This window comes from Bombyx mori, chromosome 19 (genome assembly GCF_030269925.1).
Source record: "Bombyx mori chromosome 19, ASM3026992v2".
NCBI classification, from domain to species: Eukaryota; Metazoa; Arthropoda; class Insecta; order Lepidoptera; family Bombycidae; genus Bombyx; species Bombyx mori.
The window spans coordinates 3,624,769-3,650,698 of record NC_085125.1 but is presented as its reverse complement, the minus strand read 5'-3'; the positions used below and the strand labels follow the sequence as shown (position 1 = coordinate 3,650,698).

The following is a 25,930-nucleotide window of genomic DNA, read 5'->3' as shown; positions in this document are numbered from 1 at the left end:
ATTGCATACAAAGGGGATTACCCACTCTCCATAGTGTGCTAGGCCCAAGGTGGACATTAAATATTACTATAAAAATGGACTGATTCAAATTCTTAAATGTATTAGATATCTAAAAAATATATTGAAATTGACGCCACTATTATAAAAAATATAATAAAAATAAAAAACTCGTTTTGAGGTTAATTTTCTATATAAATACCTCAAGAACTTTTCTTTTTTTAATGTTTAAGATGTTCCTAATGTATTTTTATCCAATTGTAGTTATTAGGGTATAAAAAACACACATACTTCTTTAAATATCTATATTATTCTATATTTTCATCATCTTCATACACAATTAGTAAATCATCTAAAAATAGCACAGGAGACTTCGATCAACAATAGTAACTAGATTTCGGGTCGGTGCATAAAATCCGTCTCGTCAAATAACAGCGCACTTGAAATGTGAGCTCTTATTTTGTTTAGTTCACTTCAAACACAGCCAATGTCAACCCGTCTCACAATACCGCAGTGTGTATTCAAAAGTTGCAAAAATAAGGCCCGAAAAAGCAATTTAACGGCCGGAGTATCTTACTTTCGGTAAGTACATGAAGTATAAACTATATTGTAAACTTTAAACTTATAAATAATATTAAATTTTGAACAAAATTACCGATTTTTAACCACCGCTACAAATGTTGGCCAAGGCTCGGCCAACACATGGACAAACTTTTGCTTAACAGAACAGTAAATGCATGGAGTAGATTTGTGTTGTAATAATTTTTTAAAATTTGTTAGCAGCACTTCAAAATTAGTTGGTTAAAATTGGTTAATGCTGCTTTTGTGTCTGTTTGTTGGACTCTCGTTAGATACTTAGCTTTCCAGTTTTATTTTAGCTTTCCTAGCAATCACGTGTGCAGAATGGATCTCGATTGTCGCCAGAGAAACAAGAGATGACTTTTATAAGCCAGCTAAGAACTCCGCTTATTGACACTGGACATCTTTGCCTTCCGTGCTCACGGCTACTGAAATGTGGCCGAAACATTGTAATAAAAATACCACGCTTGAAACCGTTTAAACGTTGTTATTATGTGCACTGGCCGCGAAAACTTAAAAATATATATTACACAAAAACGTAACGCTAATAAAATAATAAGTAATGTATAGATACTAACAAACATACATTTCCAAAACATAAAAAGTAAACAACTAAACTTTTACTTTAATTCATTAATAAATTATTTTAGTGTTAAGCGCGACTCCCTTACCTCCTGTAGTAAATAGAAATCGGCATTTCAAGAAGCAAAAATAAATAAAGCAAAACGATGTTAGTTCTCAGAGCAATTAAGGGAAAAGTTACTTTATTTGTTGCGATTTAAGATTGATTTAACATTAAAAGTTGTTTAAAATATGTCTTTTTATTGGTAAGTGACAGGAGTAATTTATTGCTTTGCTCGTTTTATGTGACGAATGATCGTAAGTATTAGATAATGTTTTGGAGATTTGTGACTTTATTACTAGGTGCCATAGTTGTTATTAGTTTGAAAGTAAAAGTGTTTCAAAACTTTTTTCTCCGTTTGTTAGTAAACGAATGTAGCTATATAAGTATATATTCACGCGGACAGTTTTTGCTTTAATTTTGTACGTATCCCTTTATCTAGTTACTATTGTTGATCGAAGACAGGAGAGCATATACACGGTTTTAAATCTCGGTCAGGTTAAAACCACAATTCACACAATGGTTTTCAGCCGTAGTATGAAACGTTATTGATAAAAGCAAAATAAATCGAAGAAAAATCAAAACACATCCATTTTGAACGCAAGCACAAGCAGCAAGCGATTAGCGAAGTGTCAGTCAGTCAGATTAAAATCAGTGTTGTCAGTATAAAGAAAAATAATTACATGAAATTCATATATCGATCATTTTTTTAAATAACCGATATTGGATTTATTTCTTAATCTTTTTTTTACGAGTACACATTATATTTTATTTTTTATGTTTTTGTTTTAGTTGTACATATTTAAATAACAATACAAGTTAAGTTTTTTTTATTGCTTAGATGGGTGGACGATCTCACAGCCACCCTGGTGTTATGTGGTTACTGGAGCCCACAAACATCCACAACGTAAATGCGCCACCCACCTTGAGATATAAGTTCTAAGGTCTCAAGTATAGTAACAAGTTAAAGTCCAATGGGTATGTCTTTGATGTTATTTTATGTCCTTAAAATCGATTAAAATCAATTGATTAATGATAATATTTAAAATGATTTATTTATATGTTTTTTTATATACTTAAAATGTTTACTTAATACGTAAAAGGTTTTGAAGTTGGCAATATTTTTCCCGCAAAAATAAAATTCTTGTTTTTTTCAATAGAGTTACTTTTTTTAAACTACTTATTGTAAACTGTAGTGGCGCTTATTTGGAAGAAAGTAAATGCATATTTATTTATGACGAAATTAATGCACTAAGTATTTTTTCTCTAATCTATTGTCCGCTTTGGGCCTGAAATGGGCCGTCCCCTTTGAGCAAACTGGCTCGCTAGTGAGAACGTTACAAAACTCGCACTAAGCACACAGCTGTCCTTCACTTTAGACCAATGACGAGTTCAGTATGTTGTGCTCAAACACCAGTTTAATACCTGCTATATAATTAATTATCTGTGGTGATACATACTGCCAAGAATGTTTCCATAGATTATGGGTGGTTTAATAACTGTTTAATATCTGTGAAAGTGCACGAATGTGGGAAAATGAAACAAAGCTGTTCGACGTAACTTCTCGGGATCCTCCAAAAAGTCAATAGAAAAAATCTCAATAAACGACCACCATTTTACTGAGATTATATTTCATCCCATATCATCTCATTTCATTTAATTTAATTTCATCCCAGTTGATTGATGTCTCAAATTAATCATCTTCATTTCATTTCATAGTATCATATTTCATAAAATAAAAAAATATGTATAAAAGATTAGGCTGTATGGTACGACACCTTTGCCTTTCCATTTGGATAAATAAAACTACTACTACTACCATAGATTAATCACTATAACTTAACATAGATAATATACTATAAACTGGTGGTAGGTATTTACTGGTGGTAGGACCTCTTGTGAGTCCGCGCGGGTGGGTACCACCGCCCTGCCTATTTGTGCCGTGAAGCAGTAATGCGTTTCGGTTTAAAGGGTGGGGCAGCCGTTGTAACTATACTGAGACCTTAGAACTTATATCTCAAGGTGGGTGGCGCATTTACGTTGTGGATGTCTATGGGCTCCAGTAACCACTTAACACCAGGTGGGCTGTGAGCTCGTCCACCCATCTAAGCAATAAAAAAAAACATAATCGTAATTCATTGAACGTAATTTAGAACAATTATTAATCATAATTCATTCGTTACATTAGATTCAATGTTGCAACGTACCTAAATACTACTATAAGCAAACGGCATTTAGCATCTTGCTATCATTATTGACACTAAACTCAATTCTAGAGAGATTTTCAATATAATTACACATTTACATTTTCAAAGCACAAACAACACATAGTCTGCGTGAATATGTTGTTATGTAATGTGGGAAACCACTGCCCAATCCGGGTATGAACGTTTCGAGCTCTCGTAATGTGTCCAGCTTGAAGTAATGCTAAGATTCTCCATACACCCACCCCATTTCTGTTTATAACAATACTCCTATTTTAAATGTACGTAAGCTGTTTCATTATCTGGCAGATATGAAGGCCTATGTTATACCTACGTGTCTTCTGTTCTTCCTTCGACTAAAACAACAATCCAAGTACTTACCAAAAACATATTATTAAAGTTTCAATAGAGTTTATCTATATATATAAAAATGAATTGCTGTTCGTTAGTCTCGCTAAAACTCGAGAACGGCTGGACCGATTTGGCTAATTTTGGTCTTAAATTATTTATGGAAGTCCAGAGAAGGCTTAAAAGGTAGATAAATATCAAAATGCTCGGAAATAAATAAAAATAACAATTTTGTTTTTCCTTCGATGTGTCTCCCGTCGGACGGATTCCTTTTGTTAGTTTTAAGTTTATTTTATACTAAAGCTTAGGTCTTTTATTTATCGAATGAGGCATTACGAAGCCTGCCAGGTCAGGTAGTTAAAAATAAAAATGTCCTCATTTCTGGGGCTTGGTATTCATTTGTAATTGTAATGTTGACTCTTACCTTGTCCGGATTCTATCTCTGGCCAGGATCGGGAGTCGAGCAAGGATGCAGGGTAATTGTTTATTGGGTGGGCTTGTACCATCTGTGGCCACAGAGTTCCACATATGCCGCGTACTCCCTCAGACGCGGGAACTTTGCAGTAGGTTCCCCACCAACCAGAGAAAAAGCCATTCCCAATACTCCCAAGGTTAATAAAATAATAATAATCTTCTTTTTTTAAAACATTTTTATTATCTCAATTCCACGCATTATTCACCATTTACACTTAAACACAAAACTAGTTACGCTACTTTGTTCTCTGATTGAACTTGCTTTTTGCTATTTGTTAGATATGAGTCGACTATTATCAAAGCCGGCAATCTGACTTTTGGATAATTATTGGTAAATCAGAAAAACGAATTATTGACTTTGTATTCCATTGGCAGTCACAAAACTCTTCGGAACGATATCTTAGATAAATAAAGGTTAACTCTTAACCTTTATTTAATGCAGGTTTTGAACCGTATTCTTTGAAGGAGACGATTATATTCAAATCAATCTGTATTGACATATCAATATATATTTTTTGTCCAAATGCACAGATTGCCACCTTTGATAATAGACGACTCCTATGTGATATATACCTAATAGCTGTAATATACTTGAGTTTCCGAAAATAAAATATTCATAAAAAAAAACTATACGAAACGCCTTTTTATTAAACCTTTAGTGTTTATTTTATCAACGTACAGAATTAAATTGGTATTCGTTAATATTAAACACAAAAATAACAACTATTCATAGCTTATAGGTTATAGCATAGCTTAAATGCAGTACCCGGCGGTAAAGACTGCACATCGACTTTTGAAAAGAGACAATCGGCTAATTTCGATTTCGTGGAGCGCTGTCTCTGTCGCACTCAAGTCTACCCGTGTGACGTGTGTCCGTCGTTATTTGAGTGCGGTGCTTAGGGTTTGTACACAAAACTGTGAATCAACGCGATGCGAATTTGCAACACACATAAATGAGTCGTCTATTATAAAAGGTGGCAATCTGTGCATTTGGACAAAAAAATGTTATTGATATGTCAATACAGATTGATTTGAATATAATCGTCTCCTTCAAAGAATACGGTTCAAAACCTGCATTAAATAAAGGTTAATACTTAACCTGTTATTTATCTAAGATGTCGTTCAGAAGAGTTTTGTGACTGCCAATGGAATACAAAGTCAATAATTCGTTTTTCTGATTTACCAATAATTGTCCAAAAGTCACATTGCCGGCTTTGATAATAGTCGACTCAAATGCGACACGAATTGCTGCAGTGCGATTTCGTGCGGCAAGGCGTTTTTCCCTTCCACATTTGGCGTTCAATTCCACAATATTTTAGCATCGCAGGAATGCGCGATGCGAATCAATTCGCAAGTTCTTGCGATGCGTCGTGGGAGCTCGTAGATTTTTACGATACAACGTCGCATCGCAGTTTTGTGTACAATCTCTTAGTGCGAGTTTTTAACGTTCTCGATAACGTAAAAGTTATCTCAAATTTGTACGCATGTAAGTGGTTACTGGAGCCCATAGACATCTACGACGTAAATGCGCCACCCACCTTGAGATATAAGTTGTAAGGTCTCAGTATAGTTACAACGGCTGCCCCACCCTTCAAACCGAAACGCATTACTGCTTCACGGCAGAAATAGGCGGCGTGGTGGTACCTACCCGTGCGGACTCACAACAGGTCCTATCACCACCAGTAATTACGCAAATTATAATTTTGCGGGTTTCACTTTTATTACACGATGCAGTTGGAAAAGCGCCCCTAGCGGCAAACGTAGGCAAACGTTACCCATACAAACTTAAGTTAACTTTTACGCTATCGAAAACGTTACAAAACTCGCACTAAGCACACCGTTAGTGTTTCGTGCGACAAAGATGACGCTTTACGAAGCCAAACTTAGCTGATTGTATCTCTCCAAGGGAACTGTATAAATGCGAAAATCGTGGTAAAATAACCCAGATTATCGAATTCAGTGTGGTGAAATCGTAAACCACACCAGTCCCATCAGCCTGTGTAATGAAAGCGACAGTTTTAAACCATATTTTCTCGAGTACAAAATACAAACTGAACTACTTCAGAGAACACCTGTTATAAAATCCTTATACAAAAAGCAAGTTCATCCAAAATAACTGTGTGTTAAATTCACCGCTAAACTTTTTTCACTTTTCAATAATGAAAAAGAACGGTAGCATTTATTAATTACCATTTCAAATCGATGCCTCCAATGAAGATTACTCTAACTCAAAATATTGAAATTTTCGTTTTTCACGCAAATCGCTTCACTATTTTAAAAGTATTACAATTAATCATTATTAATGGGGTTCGAAGCAAGAGTAAATCAGCTAGTTACACAAAAAAAACATAAATATATTTGCAATAATAAAGATTTTATCAACTTTTTTCGTTTAAACGCTCCTCCCGTAAATCTACGAATTTGGAGTTAGAGTAGTGTTCATTGGAGGCATCGAAATTATTTCTTTAAATCCAGCCGTTTTTATTTTATTTATTTGTTTATTTACAACACAATAAATTACAATATACTTTCTTTTTTCGGTATTTCCGAATTGTAGACATGATACTAATTTCATAAATTAATATTTATTATTTGAGAGTTTTCTCGAACACATTACAAACTACCGTGGTCACGGCAGTGATGGGCGTAACTAGTTACTTTTGTATTCTAATCTATACTAATATTATAAAGAGGAAAGATTTGTTTGTTTGTTTGTTTCGAATAGGCTCCGAAACTACTGGACCGATTTGAAAAATTATTTTTCCATTAGAAGCCGACATTGTCCCTGATGAACATAGGCTACTTTTTTTTAAAAAAATTTTATTTTATTTTTTTGGTTTCATGTGTGTTTTAATGTTTCCGAAGCGAAGCGAGGGCGGGTCGCTATTAGTAATTAAACTACAACTATTAACAAAGTATCTCAATTACCGATTACAATGTAACCGTAATTTGTAATTATTACTGATCTGATTACTTTTTGCCCATCACTGGGTCACGGGCGATTGAAGTATTAATATGTAAGAAATAAACGCGCGATTCAAACGTAAAATCAGCTTTTATTAGAACGGTACACGTATTATTTTCTTTAAAAGGTTATTTCTCTTAATGTTTTAAAGTGCAACGGCGACTGAATTTATCTAAAGAACGAACTTAAATACGGAAGGAATTAAATATATATATATATATTGGGACGGTTAAAAATTAACTGGTAGAATGACTCGTAAAAGGTACTCTTATATCTCAACAAATGCATAAAATTTATTAACGTTGTAACGGCAATTTGATTAGATTAAAATAATAGTTAGAAGGCTGAGCTCACAGCCCATCCGTGTGCTTAGTGGGAGTTTTTTATCGTTCCCGATAGCGTAAAAGTTAGCTCATATTTGCCTATGTTTGCCGCTAGGGGCGCTGTTTCAACTGCATAAAAATTTAGTTAACTTTTACGCTATCCAGAACGTTAAAAAACTCGCACTAAGCACACTGAAGTCAGATGGCGACCGGAATCAACCGCGTGGAAGTCTCCACATTTAGACATGATATTGAAGATTTAGTCGCGTTTCTACATCGGATAGGGTACACTTGTTATGTAAAACAGAAGTGCTAGTTTGTGAGGCGCCTCGAAACGGCTCGCAACAACCAGAAAAAAATCATTATAAATTTCTAATTTATTATTATATTATATTCAAACCAATCAGGGTTCTGTACGTGAATTTTAACAAATTCAACCACAATTGGTCTGTCTTTCTTCATAAGTCTTACAATATATAAATAAATAAATAAAACCCTAAAATGTGAAATTTAATAATTATTGACAAATCATTTAATCTGAGTATTTGTGAAATCAGCTACACTTTGTCCAATGTTCTTTTTTAATCCACCAAATACAAACCCGTTCCTTAACTAATTATAAATGAACTAGTGGAGAATATGAATCTAAAACCTTTATATTTGTTCGAGCATATTGTTTATAAAATAAAAATATATGTGTACCCACAAAAACTTATGCAGCCGGTAATGGAATAATAATTCGAACTTCTCATACATTAACTTACACACTCTCAAAGTTCAATAAAAACGGAATCAATTATTGCTTTCTGAATCTTTTTTTTTTTTTAATATACATATTACCTTTTTTTTATAATTTAAATACACAACAAACGTCTTTTACATAGTTATCATGTTAGACTTTTTACTGGCAACATTGAATTTTATGTTGCCAGTTCGATTGTATTTTTTTTTTTTCTATTATAGTAATTGGAGATTAAAGTAATTTTTAAAAGCAAAAATTGCGTGTCAAGAACGTTTTCGTCCGTGAACGCGGAAAAAGGAATATTCGAAACTGTAAAATAAATCATAATAGTTTTGAAATCAAGATAAATAATTTGTACGTATGTATTTATCTCGAACGATTTGAAGTCGGGTTTTATTTCTTCCCGAAATTTCTAAAAATAAACACTTAAATAAATAACAATGTACTTTTTTAAACTCTTATAAAAACCGTTATAAATTCAAAACCGTAAACCAAAACATTATATGTACGTTTTATTGTTCAAAACAAAATGTCGCTTTGGTGCATTTCGTGTGATAACACAAGTATATTTAGCAGTGGTATGACCAGAAACAAAACTATTGACTTAGCTACGATTTGATAGTTTTTTTTTATCGCTTACATGTGTGGACGAGCTCACAGCTCACCTGGTATTAAGTGGTCACTGGAGCCCATAGACATCTACAACGTAAATGCCGCCACTCACTTTGAGATATAAGTTCTAAGGTCGCAATATGGATACAACGACTGCCGCACCCTTCAAACCGAAACGCATTACTGCTTCACGGCAGAAATAAGCAGGGCGGTGGTAACTACCCGTGCGGACTCACAAGAGGTCCTACCACCAGTAATATGCTCAGCAAGATCCCTGAGGATATAAACTTCGAGATACCCAAGAGAACAATGTCATTATTAATGACAAGCGAAGGATTCGAAAATGGAGAATTTATAGAATGAAAATCAACGATTTGAAGCTAATAGATCCATAGTGGATTTGAACATACGGTCTTGGCTGATAATTTTTCTTGATATGTGTTCAAATAAGAATCGATTGATACTACGGCGCTACCCTTAACCGAAGAACTTAACCGCTACAAATAACACTGGAAGCGACATTAAACCGCTTTTTTTTTTCAATAGGATCCTTTGTGAGAACAACGAATTAAAGTACTGGATACGTCAATGTTCGTTCAACAAAAATACAAAAGATAAATATAGAGCTGGATCTAAGTGCGGGAGCAGTTTTGTCTCAAACTCCGAGACGAGCTTATTGATTTTTAGTTTTCAAATATTCCATACAAAACCATGGACCATGAGTGAGCGTTTTTCTTAATCGATATATTTTAATATCGATTTAGTGTTGTCCAATAATGAAGTTAATGCAAAATAATTTTGGGACGACGGTTTCTCTCAATAACATTTCCATTGAAGCACAATACTGTCTCGGAGTTCGATAGATGACGGTGATTGATCATTATTTACACATTACAATATTAAAGCATACTGCTAGTATATGCATTCAAGAATGACAATCGAACTTATGCACTATTACATAAAACTCAACTTTGCATGTATCCGTTTTCTTCATTGCATCTATAAATAATCGATGTACAACATTTACAATACAAATAAATTATTATTCACTTTCACTGTGCGGGAATATTTTTAGATCATTTTACATAATACGTTCTTTTAAAATACCACATTTAAACTTAACAATTACTTCAGTAACACGGACTTAATATTTATGACTTATGTCAACCGACCCCTTCGGCAGGGTCATTCGAATTTGACAAAATGCAAATCGCGTTGACAGATGCGAATGACAGCCAATGTCAAATTGAATTGCGACAGCAAATATTGAGAACCAGTGTGACTTTTGGCGGGAACGCGAGGATCGAAGTCGCGAGAATTGTTTTATTTAGTCTATTTAGTGTTTCTTTAGGTTTAAATATGTAATAACAGTGATTTATGAACTGTTTAGTATCTGTGAAAGTGCACAAATGTAGAAAAATGAAACAAAGCCGCTGGACGTAGCTTCTCGAGTTCCTCCAAAAGTCTACTGAAAGTCTCAGTAAATAACCACCTTTTTACTGAGATTTTTTTCATCCCATATCACCACATCTTATTTCATGCCAATTGATTAATGAAAATTAATGTAAAATTAATCAATCATTTCATTTGACTTCATATTATTATTTCTCATAAAAAAAATTTATAAAGGATCAGGCTGTATGGTATGATACCTTGTACCTTTTCAGTTAAAAAAAAATAGAAGTTACTACGGAGAACGAGTGTATAGCTAGCTGTCTTTGTAAGCTTTCAGTTCCCTTCCCACACAGTAACGTAACAACTCTCTATTGTACTTTGGTCTTGCCCGTAACGATCTTCGCGTATTCTTCGTAGAAACGCGGGAAGGCTTGTATCGCGAAATAAACTACAGCTAAATAACAAACTATCGCTAATGTTAGAATGAGATCGAAGACCGCCGGCTTAACGCTGAAAGAAATAGAAAAAAAAAACACTTTAATCTTGTTTCAATACAAGTACAATGAAAGTTTATCTTTGTTATCTCAATTTACGTGCCGTTAAATTAATCACTTTGCTTCTACCGGAAGGTACATTACCACATAAATATTATTCATATAACACTTATATAGTTTTAAGTACAGTGATGCAGGAACAAATTTTTTTCCATTTTCTCGAATATATATATATATATTTTTTGTATGAATCTCTGCCATTTTGTCTTTGGCAGGATATCTGTCATTTACCATCGTTAATTTGCCACTTTAACATTGCAATTTCACTTCCAAATTCATACTTTTTCTGAAAGTCAAAATTGTCAGATACTGTATGAATAATTCCTTTACTCGGACTCAACTGACCATCATGTGAGCGATTCCGATCCAGGATGTGCCCGTGAGCTCACCTACCCATCTGCGCGTAGTAAGAATAGCTTAGCTACCAACGATTAGGTAGGGAACAAATCTGTCGGCTAATCAATAAAACAAACTCACCTGTAAACGTACAAGGTGGCGCTAGTGGGTGAGTACAGAGTATACTCAGGCTCTCGTTTATCGACGGCGTGTGTGCTCACGGTAACCTCCATGTATCTAGATAATACTCTTTCTAATGCCCCGGTCACACCTGAAAACAAAGCACAGCATTGGACTTTTTGGCGGGAGCGTGAAGTTGTGTGATTTGTTTTATTTTGCCTATTTCGTGTTTCTTCAGGCTTAAATGTGTAATAACGGTGGTTTATTAACTGTTTAATTTCTGTGACAGTGCACAAATGTGGGAAAATGAAACAAAGCCGCTGGACGTAACTTCTCGGGATCCTCCAAAAGTCCACTGAAAAAATTTCCGTAAATGACCACCATTTTACTGAGATTATAGTTCATTCCATATCATCTCATCTCATTTCATTTAATTTCATCCCAGTTGATTAATGTCTCAAATTAATCATCTTCATTTCATTTCGCTCCATATTACCATTTTTCATAAAAATAAGAATTAAAATTAAAATAAAAATTGACCTAAAGGTCTTAGTTACCAGGTCATAAAATCCATTAAAAAAAAGGACAACATTAAATCGACATAACAAATGAAGTAGGAATGAGGCCAGCTTCCAATCAGAAGAACTCTTTAAACAGAACTTAAAAATCTCAAAGATACTTGTGGGATCTTGGTAAATAGACAAGATTTATTGATATAAATATCAATAAAAAGGGACAATAATTATTTTCAAAGACAGGCTGACACATTCACTTCACACTTCATTTTGGAACCCTATATCAATATATTGAGTTTAAGAATATGGCAACATTATTTTGATAAATATACTGTAAGGAATACCCTACAAAAAGGGTATAAAACCGGCGTGCAGCTCCGTCACCCGCGCATTTGTCGGTTGACATTCGTCGAGAGAACATCGTTCAAAGACTTTAAGTGTTAATTTAGGAAACACGAATTTTATAATAATGTTGAGGGTACAGTGCCTATAAATAGCAACGCCTTTGCTCGAAGCATTCATTCGATCGGCGGCGTTCGTGAGAGAAGGTAGTCGTGGACATGGTGTGCGTGAGTCATTGTTTTAAGTCTCTGTAAACGTGTGCTAATTGTTATTTTTTTTAAATGGTTTTTCTTCTGATTCCTAATATCAGAAGTGGGATAAAGGACTCAAATAGCCCACAGTAGCGTAAAACTCTGAACTTTGTTTTGTTTTACAATGACTGCTTACTTTGATGCTTTCATACTTTATTTGTTATTTTTGTGTGATTGCAAATTTTAACTGTGATAATGAGACATGCTGAAACTCCTAGTACACGGAGGCGACCGTCTCGAGATGATTCTCGTAATCGAAAACGACATGCTTTCGCGATCACAGAGATGATAGACAGAATCGCGATACGAACGATAGAGGTCGTACTTCACGGGATGGCTTACGGGTCCGAGACCAGCGTGATTCTCGCAGTACTGATGTGCGTCGGTCACGTGCTCGGGTTAGGCGCGGGTCGCGTAGTAGGGACCGCTCTCGTAGTGCCCGTCGCTCTTGTAGTGGAGGTCGAGATCGCGCTCGCGCACGATTGAACCTGTCGCGACACGTTCTAACGATAAGGCGCGCGCTGAACAGACCACCGATATTCTACGGACAGTTACGACTCCCATGTCGATATCGTTGGTTCGCAACAAGACCGCGTAGAATCTAGTATCCCTGGTTCTGAGGCGTCTACCCTCGCCAGTGCTTTAATAGAACTTCAATAGTGATATGGGGCATAACGGGGCCCTCCGGTTAGAGCCGCGAACACTAATCTACTCACGATTTGATTTCATTTTTGGTGGAGGTCAGGTTAGGCAGAGTCCTTGTAGGTTTCAGGCATTAGTGGTCACCAGTGACGCGTAATATCAAACAAGTAGACGGGACTGTGTTGGCAAAATGGTCAATTAAACTTTTGAGATTACAGCTCATTCTGAACATCACAAAACGCAAGACAACAGACATCCGCCCTGTAGCTTCTGGTAGAAAAGACGCCACCACACTTGTGGTGAGGACTCTAATTAATGATGTCACGACTGAGGTGTTTCGGAGCCGTGAAGTTCGTCGAGAACTAGGTCAAGGTAGAGCTTATCAATTAGTACCACGGAGTGCTCGCGTGGACGGGCACCGACAAGCAGCAGCCGTTTTTTTATGTCGATAATCTTGTTTGGGTAATAACTCACAGTCTACAGGAAATGTAGATCCGGCAATCCGTGGACCTTACCGAATGGTGAGGATGGTGCCTCACGGGCATTGCCGCCAGCTCGGGCCCCTCGATGGTTCCTGCGACAGTAGCACGCAAGCGACGTGCCGGTAGCTGCATAATATCGGTCGGCAGTTATGACAAAACTACGCAAGCAGCTGCACAATATATGGTGTCGTGGCGGGGCGAGTGGACCCCTGAGACATGTGCTGCCTTCTTTGAGAGCAAGTAAAGTTAATAATGATCATTGTTCACAAATATACGTATTCCTATGGTGAACCTGAAGGGTGAGCTATAGATGATTGCTCTCTAGTTACGTATCCCTCACTCGGAGTCACGGTGAGATGCCTCAATACGATTGGTCTAGGCTGGCGTATTGAGAAGCCTCGGCACGTTTGAGTACTGTCAGCGTGCCGGGAAGCTTCACACGTTTGAATAAACTCTGCGTGTGGAATGCACTCGTACGTTTTTAATACGATCTTCGTACGAGTGGGTCTGGGACCATTTTACGTATCCCTCACTCGTGTGATTAATCCTACACGGTGAGATGCCTCAATACAATCTGCCTAGGCTGGCGTATTGAGAAGCCTCGGCACGTTTGAGTATGGTCGGCGTGTCGGGAAGCTTCACACGTTTGAATAAACTCTGCGTGTGGAATGCACTCGTACGTTTTTAATACGATCTTCGTACGAGTGGGTCTGGGACCATTTTACGTATCCCTCACTCGTGTAATTAATTCTACACGGTGAGATGCCTCAATACAATCGGCCAAGGCTTGCGTATTGAGAAGCCTCGGCACGTTTGAGTATGGTCGGCGTGCCGGGAAGCTTCACACGTTTGAATAAACTCTGCGTGTGGAATGCACTCGTACGTTTTTAATACGATCTTCGTACGAGTGGGTCTGGGACCATTTTACGTATCCCTCACTCGTGTAATTAATTCTACACGGTGAGATGCCTCAATACAATCTGCCTAGGCTGGCGTATTGAGAAGCCTCGGCACGTTTGAGTATGGTCGGCGTGTCGGGAAGCTTCACACGTTTGAATAAACTCTGCGTGTGGAATGCACTCGTACGTTTTTAATACGATCTTCGTACGAGTGGGTCTGGGACCATTTTACGTATCCCTCACTCGTGTAATTAATTCTACACGGTGAGATGCCTCAATACAATCGGCCAAGGCTTGCGTATTGAGAAGCCTCGGCACGTTTGAGTATGGTCGGCGTGTCGGGAAGCTTCACACGTTTGAATAAACTCTGCGTGTGGAATGCACTCGTACGTTTTTAATACGATCTTCGTACGAGTGGGTCTGGGACCATTTTACAGGGATCACTGGTAACCAAATGCAGAAGACACTTAACGAAGGGCGACGGACACTGGCGCTTGGATAATAACAGGAATATGCGCATTAAGAATGATTGTGCTACTGCGCGCACTGCTCCCGTGCTGCTGCCTGCGCGCGCTCATCTACTTCTGGCGTGCATACTGCGCGCACTGCTTGCGTGCCGCTGGCTGCGCGCGCTCTCTCACTTCTGGCGTGCAGACTGCGCGCACTGCTCGCGTGCCATAACTGCGCGCACTGCTCGCGTGCCATAACTGCGCGCGCTCGCCTGCTTCAGACGTGCATATTGCGCGTACTGCTTGCGTGCCGCTGGCTGCGTGAGCTCGTCTATTTCTGGCGTACTGACCGCACGTGCTGCTCGTGTGCACACTGCACGTGATGCTCGCGAGCCGCCGACTTCACGGTGCCGTACGACTGGCAGTGACGCAGAGGGCGATGTCGCTCGATCTGCGGCCTGCTGCTTCACTCGTTGGGGACTATGATGCCTTTGGTGAGTAGTTCGTTTGCAGTCCTGCTGAGCTACTTATGCGCTCCGCCTGCATTTTCAGGATTATCTATCAGGATGGTCGAGCGGGACGCCCGCCACACGTGGTGCAGCCTCACATCGTGGTTGCAGACTGGAGCTGGGACGGCTGCCCTGCTGAACTTTCGGGAGGCGCGAACCTAACAAGATCTTTCGCACGCTTCCGCATCATCGTTACGAGTAGACCCCAGTTATGTGGTCGAGGACGAACCACAGTCAGGAGAGGCCGTGTAAGGAATACCCTACAAAAAGGGTATAAAACCGGCGTGCAGCTCCGTCACCCGCGCATTTGTCGGTTGACATTCGTCGAGAGAACATCGTTCAAAGACTTTAAGTGTTAATTTAGGAAACACGAATTTTATAATAATGTTGAGGGTACAGTGCCTATAAATAGCAACGCCTTTGCTCGAAGCATTCATTCGATCGGCGGCGTTCGTGAGAGAAGGTAGTCGTGGACATGGTGTGCGTGAGTCATTGTTTTAAGTCTCTGTAAACGTGTGCTAATTGTTATTTTTTTTAAATGGTTTTTCTTCTGATTCCTAATAATACATAATGGTAAATAAATAATCAAGGAAAAATGACACATTAATCTGGTCCTAGAACTAGGATTCTCTGTACTCCGAGAACTTGACACTGATATGCATATTTCTAAATGATAAAATATGCACAAAAATATTTATAGATATAAAATACCCAGACTAAGAGAAAACAATTGTTCGTCTCACAATTGTTTACCCTATGTGGAAGTCTTTGACCTAGCAAAGAGGGGTGCTCATTATTACTCATTTTGACTGGTGGTAGGACCTCTTGTGAGTCCGCGCGGGTAGGTACCACCACCCTGCCTATTTCTGCCGTGAAGCAGTAATGCGTTTCGGTTTGAAGGGTGGGGCAGCCGTTGTAACTATACTGAGACCTTAGAACTTAAATCTCAAGGTGGGTGGCGCATTTACGTTGTAGATGTCTATGGGCTCCAGTAACCACTTAACACCAGATGGGCTGTGAGCTCGTCCACCCATCTAAGCAATAAAAAAAAATCCCCACTGAGGTACACAGTGTATTATGTATGTGCATTGTAATTGTATATTTACCTCCGTTTGGTGATGTTGTGACTATGTGAGCCGATCTTGATTGAGATGATAAATAATTGTACCAATATCTTATTGCTGCCTCATCTACATTCTGAAAGAAAATAAATTATGTAAAAGAAAATATATATATAATGTAAGATTTTGATTGTTTCTACTGTTCTAAAATACTATATATATATATATATATATATATATATATATATATATATATATAGATGAAAACAAATACCCATTGATTCAAACTTGGCTATTCGATTATCAGGATCTAGTTATACCATTGAAAGTGATAATGAAATATAATCAAATATTCAGAACAGTAGAAACAATCAAAATCTTCCATTATATTATATAAAAGACGTCCTACCACCAATCCGACTTATATAAATGAATCCGACTTATATACTATATATAAATGAATAGCTGTTCGTTAGTCTCGCTAAAACTCGAGAACGGCTGGACCGATTTGGCTAATTTTGGTCTTAAATTATTTGTGGAAGTCCAGAGAAGATTTAAAAGGTTTAAAAAAATTACAATTTTGTTTTTCCTTTGATGTGTCCCCCGTCGGGTGGATTCCTTTTGTTTGTTTTAAGTTTATTTTATACAAAAGCTTAGGTCTTTTATTTATCGATTGAGGGACTACGAAGTCTGCCGGGTCAGCTAGTATATTATAAAAATATATTACATACCAGTACATCATCATATAAACCTGCATCCTCATCGTTCTCATCATCAGTGATGTTGTAAATATGTGAGGCCAGAGCACGTGCTATCCTGGCCACGTTTGATACTAAATTTTGGATTCTGTCTTCAGACGGTGTATCCAGCACTGTACTCCTTCCTGAATCTTTGTGACTCTGGAGAGAGAGAGAGAGAGAGAGAGAGAGAGAGATGATTTCATTAAGTGTAATTTCTAATCATACATACATAGATACAAGTGGTCATGGACGCAGAGGCGGATTATCCGTAAGGCAAACTAGGCACGTGCCTAGGGGCGTGTAGTTACAAGGGGCGCGCGATCTCAGAAATTTTAAATAAATAAAGAAACTAACATATCGACGATTAAGAACTAAATGCTGATCTATAATCTAAATCTATAATTAATTAATCCTATTTGGCCTATTTCCCAGAGCAGAGAGGAATCATGAATTTCGATGTTCGTTCTGTCGTCCCTCTTGATTTCTTCACAGTTATAAAGTCTTAATTCATTCGCGCATTAGCGTAAGTACAAGGGTCTTGGTCTACTAAAGTCTAGGGTTTGATGATACAACGTTACCGAAATTGCAAAAACAACTAGCTAAAATTTATAGTTTTTTTTTTTTTGCTTATATGTGTGGACGAGCTCACAGCCCACCTGGTGTTAAGTGGCTACTGGAGCCCATAGACATCTACAACGTAAATGCGCCACACACTTTGAGATATAGTTCTAAGGTCTCAGTATAGTCACAACGGCTGCCCCACCCTTCAAACCGAAACGCATTACTGCTTCACGGCAGAAATAGGCGGGGCGGTGGTACCTACCCGTGCGGACTCACAAGACGTCCTACCACCAGTAATTACGCAAATTATAATTTTGCAGGTTTGATTTTTATTGCACGGTGTTATTCCTTCACCGTGGAAGTCAATCGTGAACAATTGTTAAGTACGTATTTCATTAGAAAAATTGGTACCCGCCAGCGAGATTCGAACACGAGTGCATCGCTCGATACGAATGCACCGGACGTCTTATCCTTTAGGCCACGACGACTTCCTCCTATTATGATAGCCATTTATGGCCGGTACAGGGGCGCCGATAAAGTTATTGCAAGGCGTTCTGGACCTTTAATCCGCCACTGCATGGACTATTAATGAAATCTCAAATTAAGACCGAAACTGAAATAAAACAAACTTCCAGACCCGAAAACACTTATTTGGTAGAGAATATCCAGTAGGAAACTATTGCAGCATATTAACAGCCTCTACATACGAAGTTGCGAATCACTATGAAACTTAACGAACCTGCAATGAACTAAGAGTGAAGGCCGTCATCCTCCTGATGCTGAACCTCTCGTGGTGCCAGGCGAGCAGCTCGTCGGCGAGGTTGATCTTCTTGTGCTGCAGCGGCGCCCCGAGCCGCGCGCGGAAGGAGTGCGCGGGGGAGGGCGCGCGCGGGGGGCGGGACACGTGCATGCGCACCGGGCCGCGCGACACGCACTCCATGCAGCTCACGAACGACACGTCCTGACGCACAAACACGCACGTGCATACATTATTCATTTTTTATTTGATTGGTTTTGTTGATTTTAAGTATGTTTCAATGATACTATGTACACATGTCGACGCTCGAAAGGCAAACGAGACTAAGCTACAATAACTGCTTTATACATAAATGATAGGCAATAAACATATTCGATGCGCAAAAAAAAAAATCTAAGTCTATTAAAATCATTTCAATCCTACAGCTAGATTCGTTAAAATAGTTTTTTTTTTTTTCAAGTATTTCACCTTTAAATTAGTCTACTGTAAAGTTCATGCATTGTCGCTTAGTCACGTTTGCCTTTCAAGCGTCGATATGGACTTGTTGTTGCCTGAAATAAAATAAATCATTTATTCATCATTCATTCGTTCATTACCGTAGATTGGCGGGAATAGGGACAAATTTGGGATGTCACAATAGTGAGTTTGATGAGTTTTTTTTAATACGCCTATATTAGCTTCAGACGTACATATGTATGTTAGTATGTAACGGAATCTTTAAACATGAATTTGATTCCCTTCAAAACGAGGCATTAACTCGAAATTTGGCATACTTATCACGGACCGATGACAATTCAATATTAAAAAATATATATTGAAAAAATGAAAAATAAATAATAGTTTAAAAAAACTAAAAAAATACGCTTTTATAGAAAATCCAACTAAAAAATAGAAAATAAACTTTAATAAATTTCAATTAAAAATAGTGTAAGAAAAAATGATTTTATTGTAAAAAAGCGTAGGGTGCTTTTCAGGATATTATCAAAATAACCTATATCTGTTCATAAAATACTTCTAACTACTGCTTAGATGGGTGCATGAGCTTCCAGCCCACCTGATGTTAAGTGGTTACCGGAGCCCATAGACATATGTAACGTAAATGCCGCCACCCACCTTGAAATATAAGTTCTAAGGTCTCAGTATAGTTACAACGGCTGACCCACTCTTCAAACCAAAACGAATTACTACTTCACGGCAGAAATAGGCACGGTTGTGGTACCTACCCATGCGGATTCACAAGAGGTCCTACCACCACTGAGTTGTTAGATTTAACTTTGTTGAACTGAAGATGACTTTTATTTAGTGTTTAATAATATTAAATTGTTTAATTTAGTCATCAAAGTTTTGTAACTGATTAAAGATGTTAAAAAGTCAATTACCTAAAGTTAAGTACCTACCTAACAACTAAATAGTGCCAGCCCTATCGAATCTATTCTCCCTTTAAGCGACCCGATTCACCCAACGCCTGGGTGAATAGGGACAAGTGAGTTTTTGTAACTTTTTAGATTATTCTTTAATAAACTATATCTTAATGCATTATAAATGAAAATTTAAACTACCGGAACCATTATGATCTCCCTTCTTAATTAATATCCCTTCCCAATTAATTACCTATTCCAAACAAAAATTTTCCTACCCCACCCAAAACTTTACTCGCAGTGAAGTGTAGCGTAACGACGTACGGATCACATTATTGAGATTAGTGCTGTATGTCTCAGGATTCATCCTGTTCACAGCATAATTCACATAGTGATATCTATGGCGTCTTGTATTCATATATATTCGGAAGCTTTATACATTTTAATTTACTGATGGTCGGACCTCTTGTGAGTCCGCGCGGGTAGGTACCACCGCCCTGCCTATTTCTGTCGTGAAGCAGTAATGCGTTTCGGTCTGAAGGATGGGGCAGCCATTGTAACTATACTGAGATCTTAGAACTTATATCTCCAGGTGGGTGGCGCATTTATGTTGTAGATGGGCTTCAGAAACCACTTAACGCCAGCTGGGCTGTGAGCTTCAAATTCAAATTCAAATTCAAAATCATTTATTTCAACTTGGATGTCATCAAAAACACACTTGTTGAATGCCAAAATGTAAAAGAAAATATTACCTCTACCACCGGTTCCAAAAAAAGCCACAGTCCTGAGAAGAACCGGCGAAACAAACTCAGCGGGCCTTTTTTTTTTTTGTATTTTCTCAACTATTTTCTTTTTTTTTAAACAAGAAAACATATTTACAGTATACAAAAAAACAAGTCAAAAAAAATACAATTCAATTAAATAATAATGAAAAATGAAAAGTGAAAAGGCCAGGAGCGAACTCCTCATTCCCACGTAGTGCCATCTAGTAAAAAATCCTTAACTTTATAATATGCCTTGTTGCACAAACGTTCCTTGACAGTTTTCTTAAATCTATGAACAGGTAGTAGTTGAACGTTTTGTGGGATCTTGTTGAAAAGTTGTACACCCAGCCCCCTGAAAGAGTTACTTATTTTCTTAATTCGAGCCGCCGGCAACGCAAGCCTATGTTTGTTCCTAGTGTTCACATTATGCAAATCGCAGACTCTGGGGAATTCTACAATGTTTTTACGCACGTACAATAAATTTTCAAAAATGTATTGGGACGCTAAAGTTAGAATTTTGATTTCCTTAAACTTGTCCCTCAAGGATTCCCTCGGGTGCATATTATAAATAGCACGAATAGCCCTCTTCTGCAGGATGAAAATCGTTTCGACATCGGCAGCATTGCCCCATAGCAAAATGCCATAGGACATAACACTATGAAAATAACTGAAATAAACTAGACGTGCCGTATCTTCATCAGTATACGTTCGTATTTTTTTTACCGCAAACGCTGCAGAACTAAGTCTATTCGCTAACTTGCATATGTGAGGACCCCACTGCAGCCTGGAATCAACTGTTATACCAAGAAAAACTGTCGAATCAACAAGCTCCAGTGTCTCTCCACTTACAATGATATTAGTGTCTACTTGTCTAACATTAGGTGTGGTAAATTTTATACATTTAGTTTTTTTGTTATTTAATAACAGATTATTAACACTAAACCAATGTACCACGCGCGAGATAGCATCATTCACATCGTCATAATCTTCCAATTGTCGTTTAATTTTAAACAATAAGGATGTATCATCAGCGAATAATACGACCTCGTGACGGGTTTCAATAAACTTTGGTAAATCATTGATATACACAAGAAATAAGAAGGGACCCAATATGGAACCCTGAGGAACACCCATATTAAGTAAGACACCGGAAGATCTCTTTCCTTTAACGTCTACCTTTTGGATTCTTCCGGATAAATAAGATTTAATAAGTTCTAATGAAACGCCCCTAATACCATAATGGTGTAATTTCCTCAACAATGTATTATGCTCAACACAATCAAAAGCTTTAGATAAGTCGCAGAATACCCCAAGGGCATTATGCGATTCCTCCCAAGCCTGAAAAATATTTTTAATAAGATCTACACCTGCATCAATAGTAGAACGGCCTCTAGTGAATCCATATTGTTTGTTATGAAGCAGGTTATTGGAATAGAAATGGTTCAAAAGCTGTTCCAAAATAATTTTTTCAAAAATTTTACTCAATGTTGGTAGTACTGAAATGGGTCTAAAGTTAGTGGGGTCAAAAGTACTACCAGATTTAAACAGAGGTATTATTTTACTATATTTCATTAGATCAGAAAACACACCACTATCAATACAGTCATTAAATATTGTAGCTCGTCCATCCATTCATCTAAGCAATAAAAAAAAACTTACTTGAAGCAATGAAGCGTCACTGGAGTCCAATTGTTCTTCTAGCCATTTCTTAGTGGCGAAATAGTTGAGCGAGTGCCCCACCGAAGTCAGCACAAAGACCAAAGTCGGAGCTCCGCGCCCCCCAGCCGTTGAGTATATACGCGAGAATATCCTGGCTAATTCCAGTAATGCTACCGCTCCTGATGCATTACAATCTGCACCTTGGGATATTTCCTATAAAAGTATTCATTAATCATGTAGGGGAATTCAAATTCAAATTCAACATCATTTGTTTCAACTTAGATGTCAGCATAACACACTTATTGAATGTCAAAATATAAATAAAAATGTTAACTCTACCACCGGTTCCAAAAAGAGCTACAGCCCTGAGAAGTACCGGCGAAACAAACTCGGCGGGTTTTTTTTTCTCAATATTTTTTTTGTTTTTTTTTTAAATAAGTAAAAATATTTACAATAAACGAAAAAACAAGTCAAAAAATACAATTAAAAAAAGAATAATAATGAAAAATGATACCACGCCCCGCTTAGCTTACTATGCAGTTATAGTAATGAGCAATATACGTTAGCCAGTCAGTGGTTAATGTGCAGCGATCCACCGCGGTCGCTGACGCGAATAAACATATAGTTATACGTAGTGTTTTATTGACCACTCCAATAAGGTTTCCGGAGGACAACTCAACCAACACTCACACACCTTGTCCTCTCCGAAAATCCTCACACTGGTGACCCCGACGTGATTTGCTCATTACTATAACTGCATAGTAAGCTAAGCGGGGCGGGGTATCATTCCCCTACAATCATATTAGTAGTAGTAGTAGTAGTAGTAGTAGTTGTTGTTGTTGTTGTTGTTGTTGTAGTCCTAGGGTACCCCACTGGTACATAGGGCCCTCACAAGTTGTCTCCACTTTACCCTGTCTTGCGCTTGCTCCTTGACGTCATATTAGTATTAAATATTTATTTGTCTATTTGGCTATTGTCTACTCAATTACAATGGATCTCAACTCAATCCATTTGCAAACAAGACTACTGTTACGAAAACTAGTATGCAAAACACAGATCTTTAGTTGGCAAAAAAAAATTCCAAACCATCATTTAATAAATAAAAATCAACATATTTATATAAAATAGCTCTGCAAAGCCCAGAATAGGTCTATATTATACCTGTATATCAAGTACTTAGTTGGTTAAAGCTAATTATTTACAACAAATTTATGCCCAAAATGGAAACTGCCACATACCAAAGTAAATAAATTTCTTGCATTTTTTCTTATTTTAAGCAGTACTTGTAGTTTTAAAAATCTGTAGTTACCGGTACGAGGGCAGCGGAATCGTAATTTGCAGCAATAACAATGGTTTGAGCTGAACCAGAGCGCCCAATAAGTTTGCCGTGTAACGTGACTGGTTTAGAATCGAGCTTCTGTGGAGTCGGGGCTGAGACAACTGAATAGGAAAAAACAACAGAGTTCAGTTTTGTTTAATTATTTTCTAAAATTGAAATATAATTCATGTTCTTTATGGTTATAAATCAATCAATATAATTAATATAATATAATAAATCCTGGAAGAACTAGGCGTCTCCTTGAGACTCTACACCATTTGCCTATGTAGGATTTTAGAGTTTTTCGGTCACGTTCCGAGGAAAAAGGGTGACAATCTCAAAAGACTTCTCATCTCCGGCAAAGTGGAAGGAAAGAGGCCTAGGGGTCGTTGTCCCATGCGCTAGTCCGATCAGATTAAGGCGACTTTGGAATCCAGCATCAATGTCGCTATCCACTGCGCAGAGGACAGAAGTGAATGGAGGAACATAGTCCTAACAAAAGTGCTCAGTAAGGGTCACGATCCTCAGAACTGAGGAATACGACGCACAGAGGATGATGGTTATAAAAAAAATTGGCTTTAATAATAACTTAAACAAATATAATTGAACATTGCCTGTTAAATAAAGCAAATTTGTCTTTTAGTTTTAGTAATTAGACTTAAGTGTTTCAGCATTAGTTAGTAAATTTGTTAAGCTTACCGATTTGATATCCATTTGATGATACAGTGTTGAACATTGCCTCTAGAGCGGTTCCTGACTTGTCATCCGTAATAAAACTATGCTGGAGGTCAGCCAGAATGTCCTCCATTTCAGGAGTCCAACGAGCAAAGTAAACGGGTGCATTGATCTCTTGTTGTACCATCGCCATTTCCAGCAATTGAATATGCTGCATACAACCAAGGTTCTTAGTACAGACTCTGAACATGCAAAAGTGCTCTTCCTAACAATATCACTACAATTAACCTATTGACTATTTCTTTTTTTTTATCGCTTTGACATGTGACAGTTCTTATAGTCACATCTGATGTCAAGTAAACAGAGCCCATACAAATCAACAATATAAATGCTTATATTCACCTCGAGACCTGAGTTCTAAGTCTTAGTTCTATAATACGATGTGTGAGAAATAGGTGAGGTGGTGTGCAAGTCATTCATGAACCTGTGTTAAGTATCTACATATTTAATTACAAAAAATCGTGCTGAATCTCATATAAAATAAAAATTGGATATATAATTAAAATAGCTACTTTTACATGCTAAGCTAGTAGACAACACCGAATTGAGTCTGACTCTTTATATAGCAAGTTTGTATAAACGTTGTTAAACAAAAACAAAACCATACTAGCAAGTATGGAAGTATGCAGCATTCATATCCTCTTAGCATTATATATTCATCAATATCTTTGAAAAATTTATTATTAAAGTTTGTATAAACGTTGTTAAACAAAAACAAAACCATACTAGCAAGTATGGAAGTATGCAGCATTCATATCCTCGTAGCATTATATATTCATCAATATCTTTGAAAAATTTATTATTAAATGATTTTTCAATGTTTTCATTTTCTGCATATAGTGTGTGATTATAATCTTACCTCTCTTTCTTCAGGCGTCAAAAGAGTTTCATTTTTAGGTAATACTAATAACAACGCCCCAGCCTTATTGCGGATTTCTAGGAACTGTTCTAAAGTTATGTCCTGTACGCGTGCAACGACACAGTGACGTGATGTGCTCCATGATGTTAAAGAACGACCTTCTAAGTTGAAGCTGGCACTACGACAACCTACGACAAAAATTTATATTGTATGTAAATTTAAGTAAACTAACTAATCACTTCTGATTTTTGGTGACTCTTTTTTAAGCCAAGATGCCTAATGTTAATAAATACGTTTCTAACAAAATATTTATGTCAAATGATAAGCCACTGATCCAAATGCAAACAGCCTGTAATCTTACCTTCAATATGAAAAAAATATAGAGTAACCTCAAAATTTATAGGTCATTGTTATTCAATTTTTTAAATTAAACTCTATAAATATAAGCAACCTTACCATGGGGAACTGTGTGTAAGTCATATTGTTGCATTCTGTACACGGAAAATTCGTGTGAGGCTGCCACAGGATTCACTGGAGACATTATAATGAAAATAGGTAGGGCAACGAAAAGATAAAAAGGCAAATAGCCTTTGAATATTTCGGCAAAGCCGTCTGCTTCATCCAGCCACATTTTTGAACCTAATTATGTTCTTCTCTTCAGTAATGAAATTAACACAGAAACTAATTTCTAGCTCATAATCTCCTTAGAGGCCTTACGTGTGATAAGTGAAGTGATATGATATCTTTCACAGGCTCTT

At 37.3% G+C, this 25,930-nt stretch overlaps 1 protein-coding gene and 1 long non-coding RNA gene across 2 annotated transcripts; one reads left to right on the top strand and one right to left on the bottom strand.

Moving 5' to 3' along the window:
• LOC134200646 (uncharacterized) lies at window positions 1-1,058 on the top strand. Its single transcript, XR_009975650.1, has 2 exons — window positions 1-579; window positions 876-1,058. It is a non-coding gene; the product is annotated as an uncharacterized LOC134200646 (long non-coding RNA).
• A 3,084-nt stretch (window positions 1,059-4,142) lies between these two features.
• On the bottom strand, window positions 4,143-25,930 carry LOC101741324 (BOS complex subunit NCLN). Its single transcript, XM_004933406.5, has 10 exons — window positions 25,629-25,930; window positions 25,173-25,360; window positions 24,278-24,464; window positions 23,570-23,700; window positions 22,261-22,473; window positions 18,462-18,683; window positions 17,153-17,320; window positions 16,467-16,557; window positions 11,293-11,422; window positions 4,143-10,771 (listed from the first exon to the last, which is right to left on the bottom strand). The coding sequence occupies exons 1-10, from the start codon at window positions 25,801-25,803 to the stop codon at window positions 10,630-10,632; spliced, it is 1,647 nt and encodes a 548-aa protein (XP_004933463.1). The 5' UTR covers window positions 25,804-25,930; the 3' UTR covers window positions 4,143-10,629.

Coding starts and splice junctions, on each gene's coding strand:
- LOC101741324 (XM_004933406.5), bottom strand. CDS start 25,803: ATGTGGCTGGATGAAGCAGACGGCTTTGCCGAAATATTCAAAGGCTAT. Junction 23,701..24,277: donor ATCAAATGGATATCAAATCG/GTAAGCTTAACA, acceptor TTTCCTATTCAG/TTGTCTCAGCCCCGACTCCA. Junction 11,423..16,466: donor CACAACATCACCAAACGGAG/GTAAATATACAA, acceptor CTTTGTTTTCAG/GTGTGACCGGGGCATTAGAA.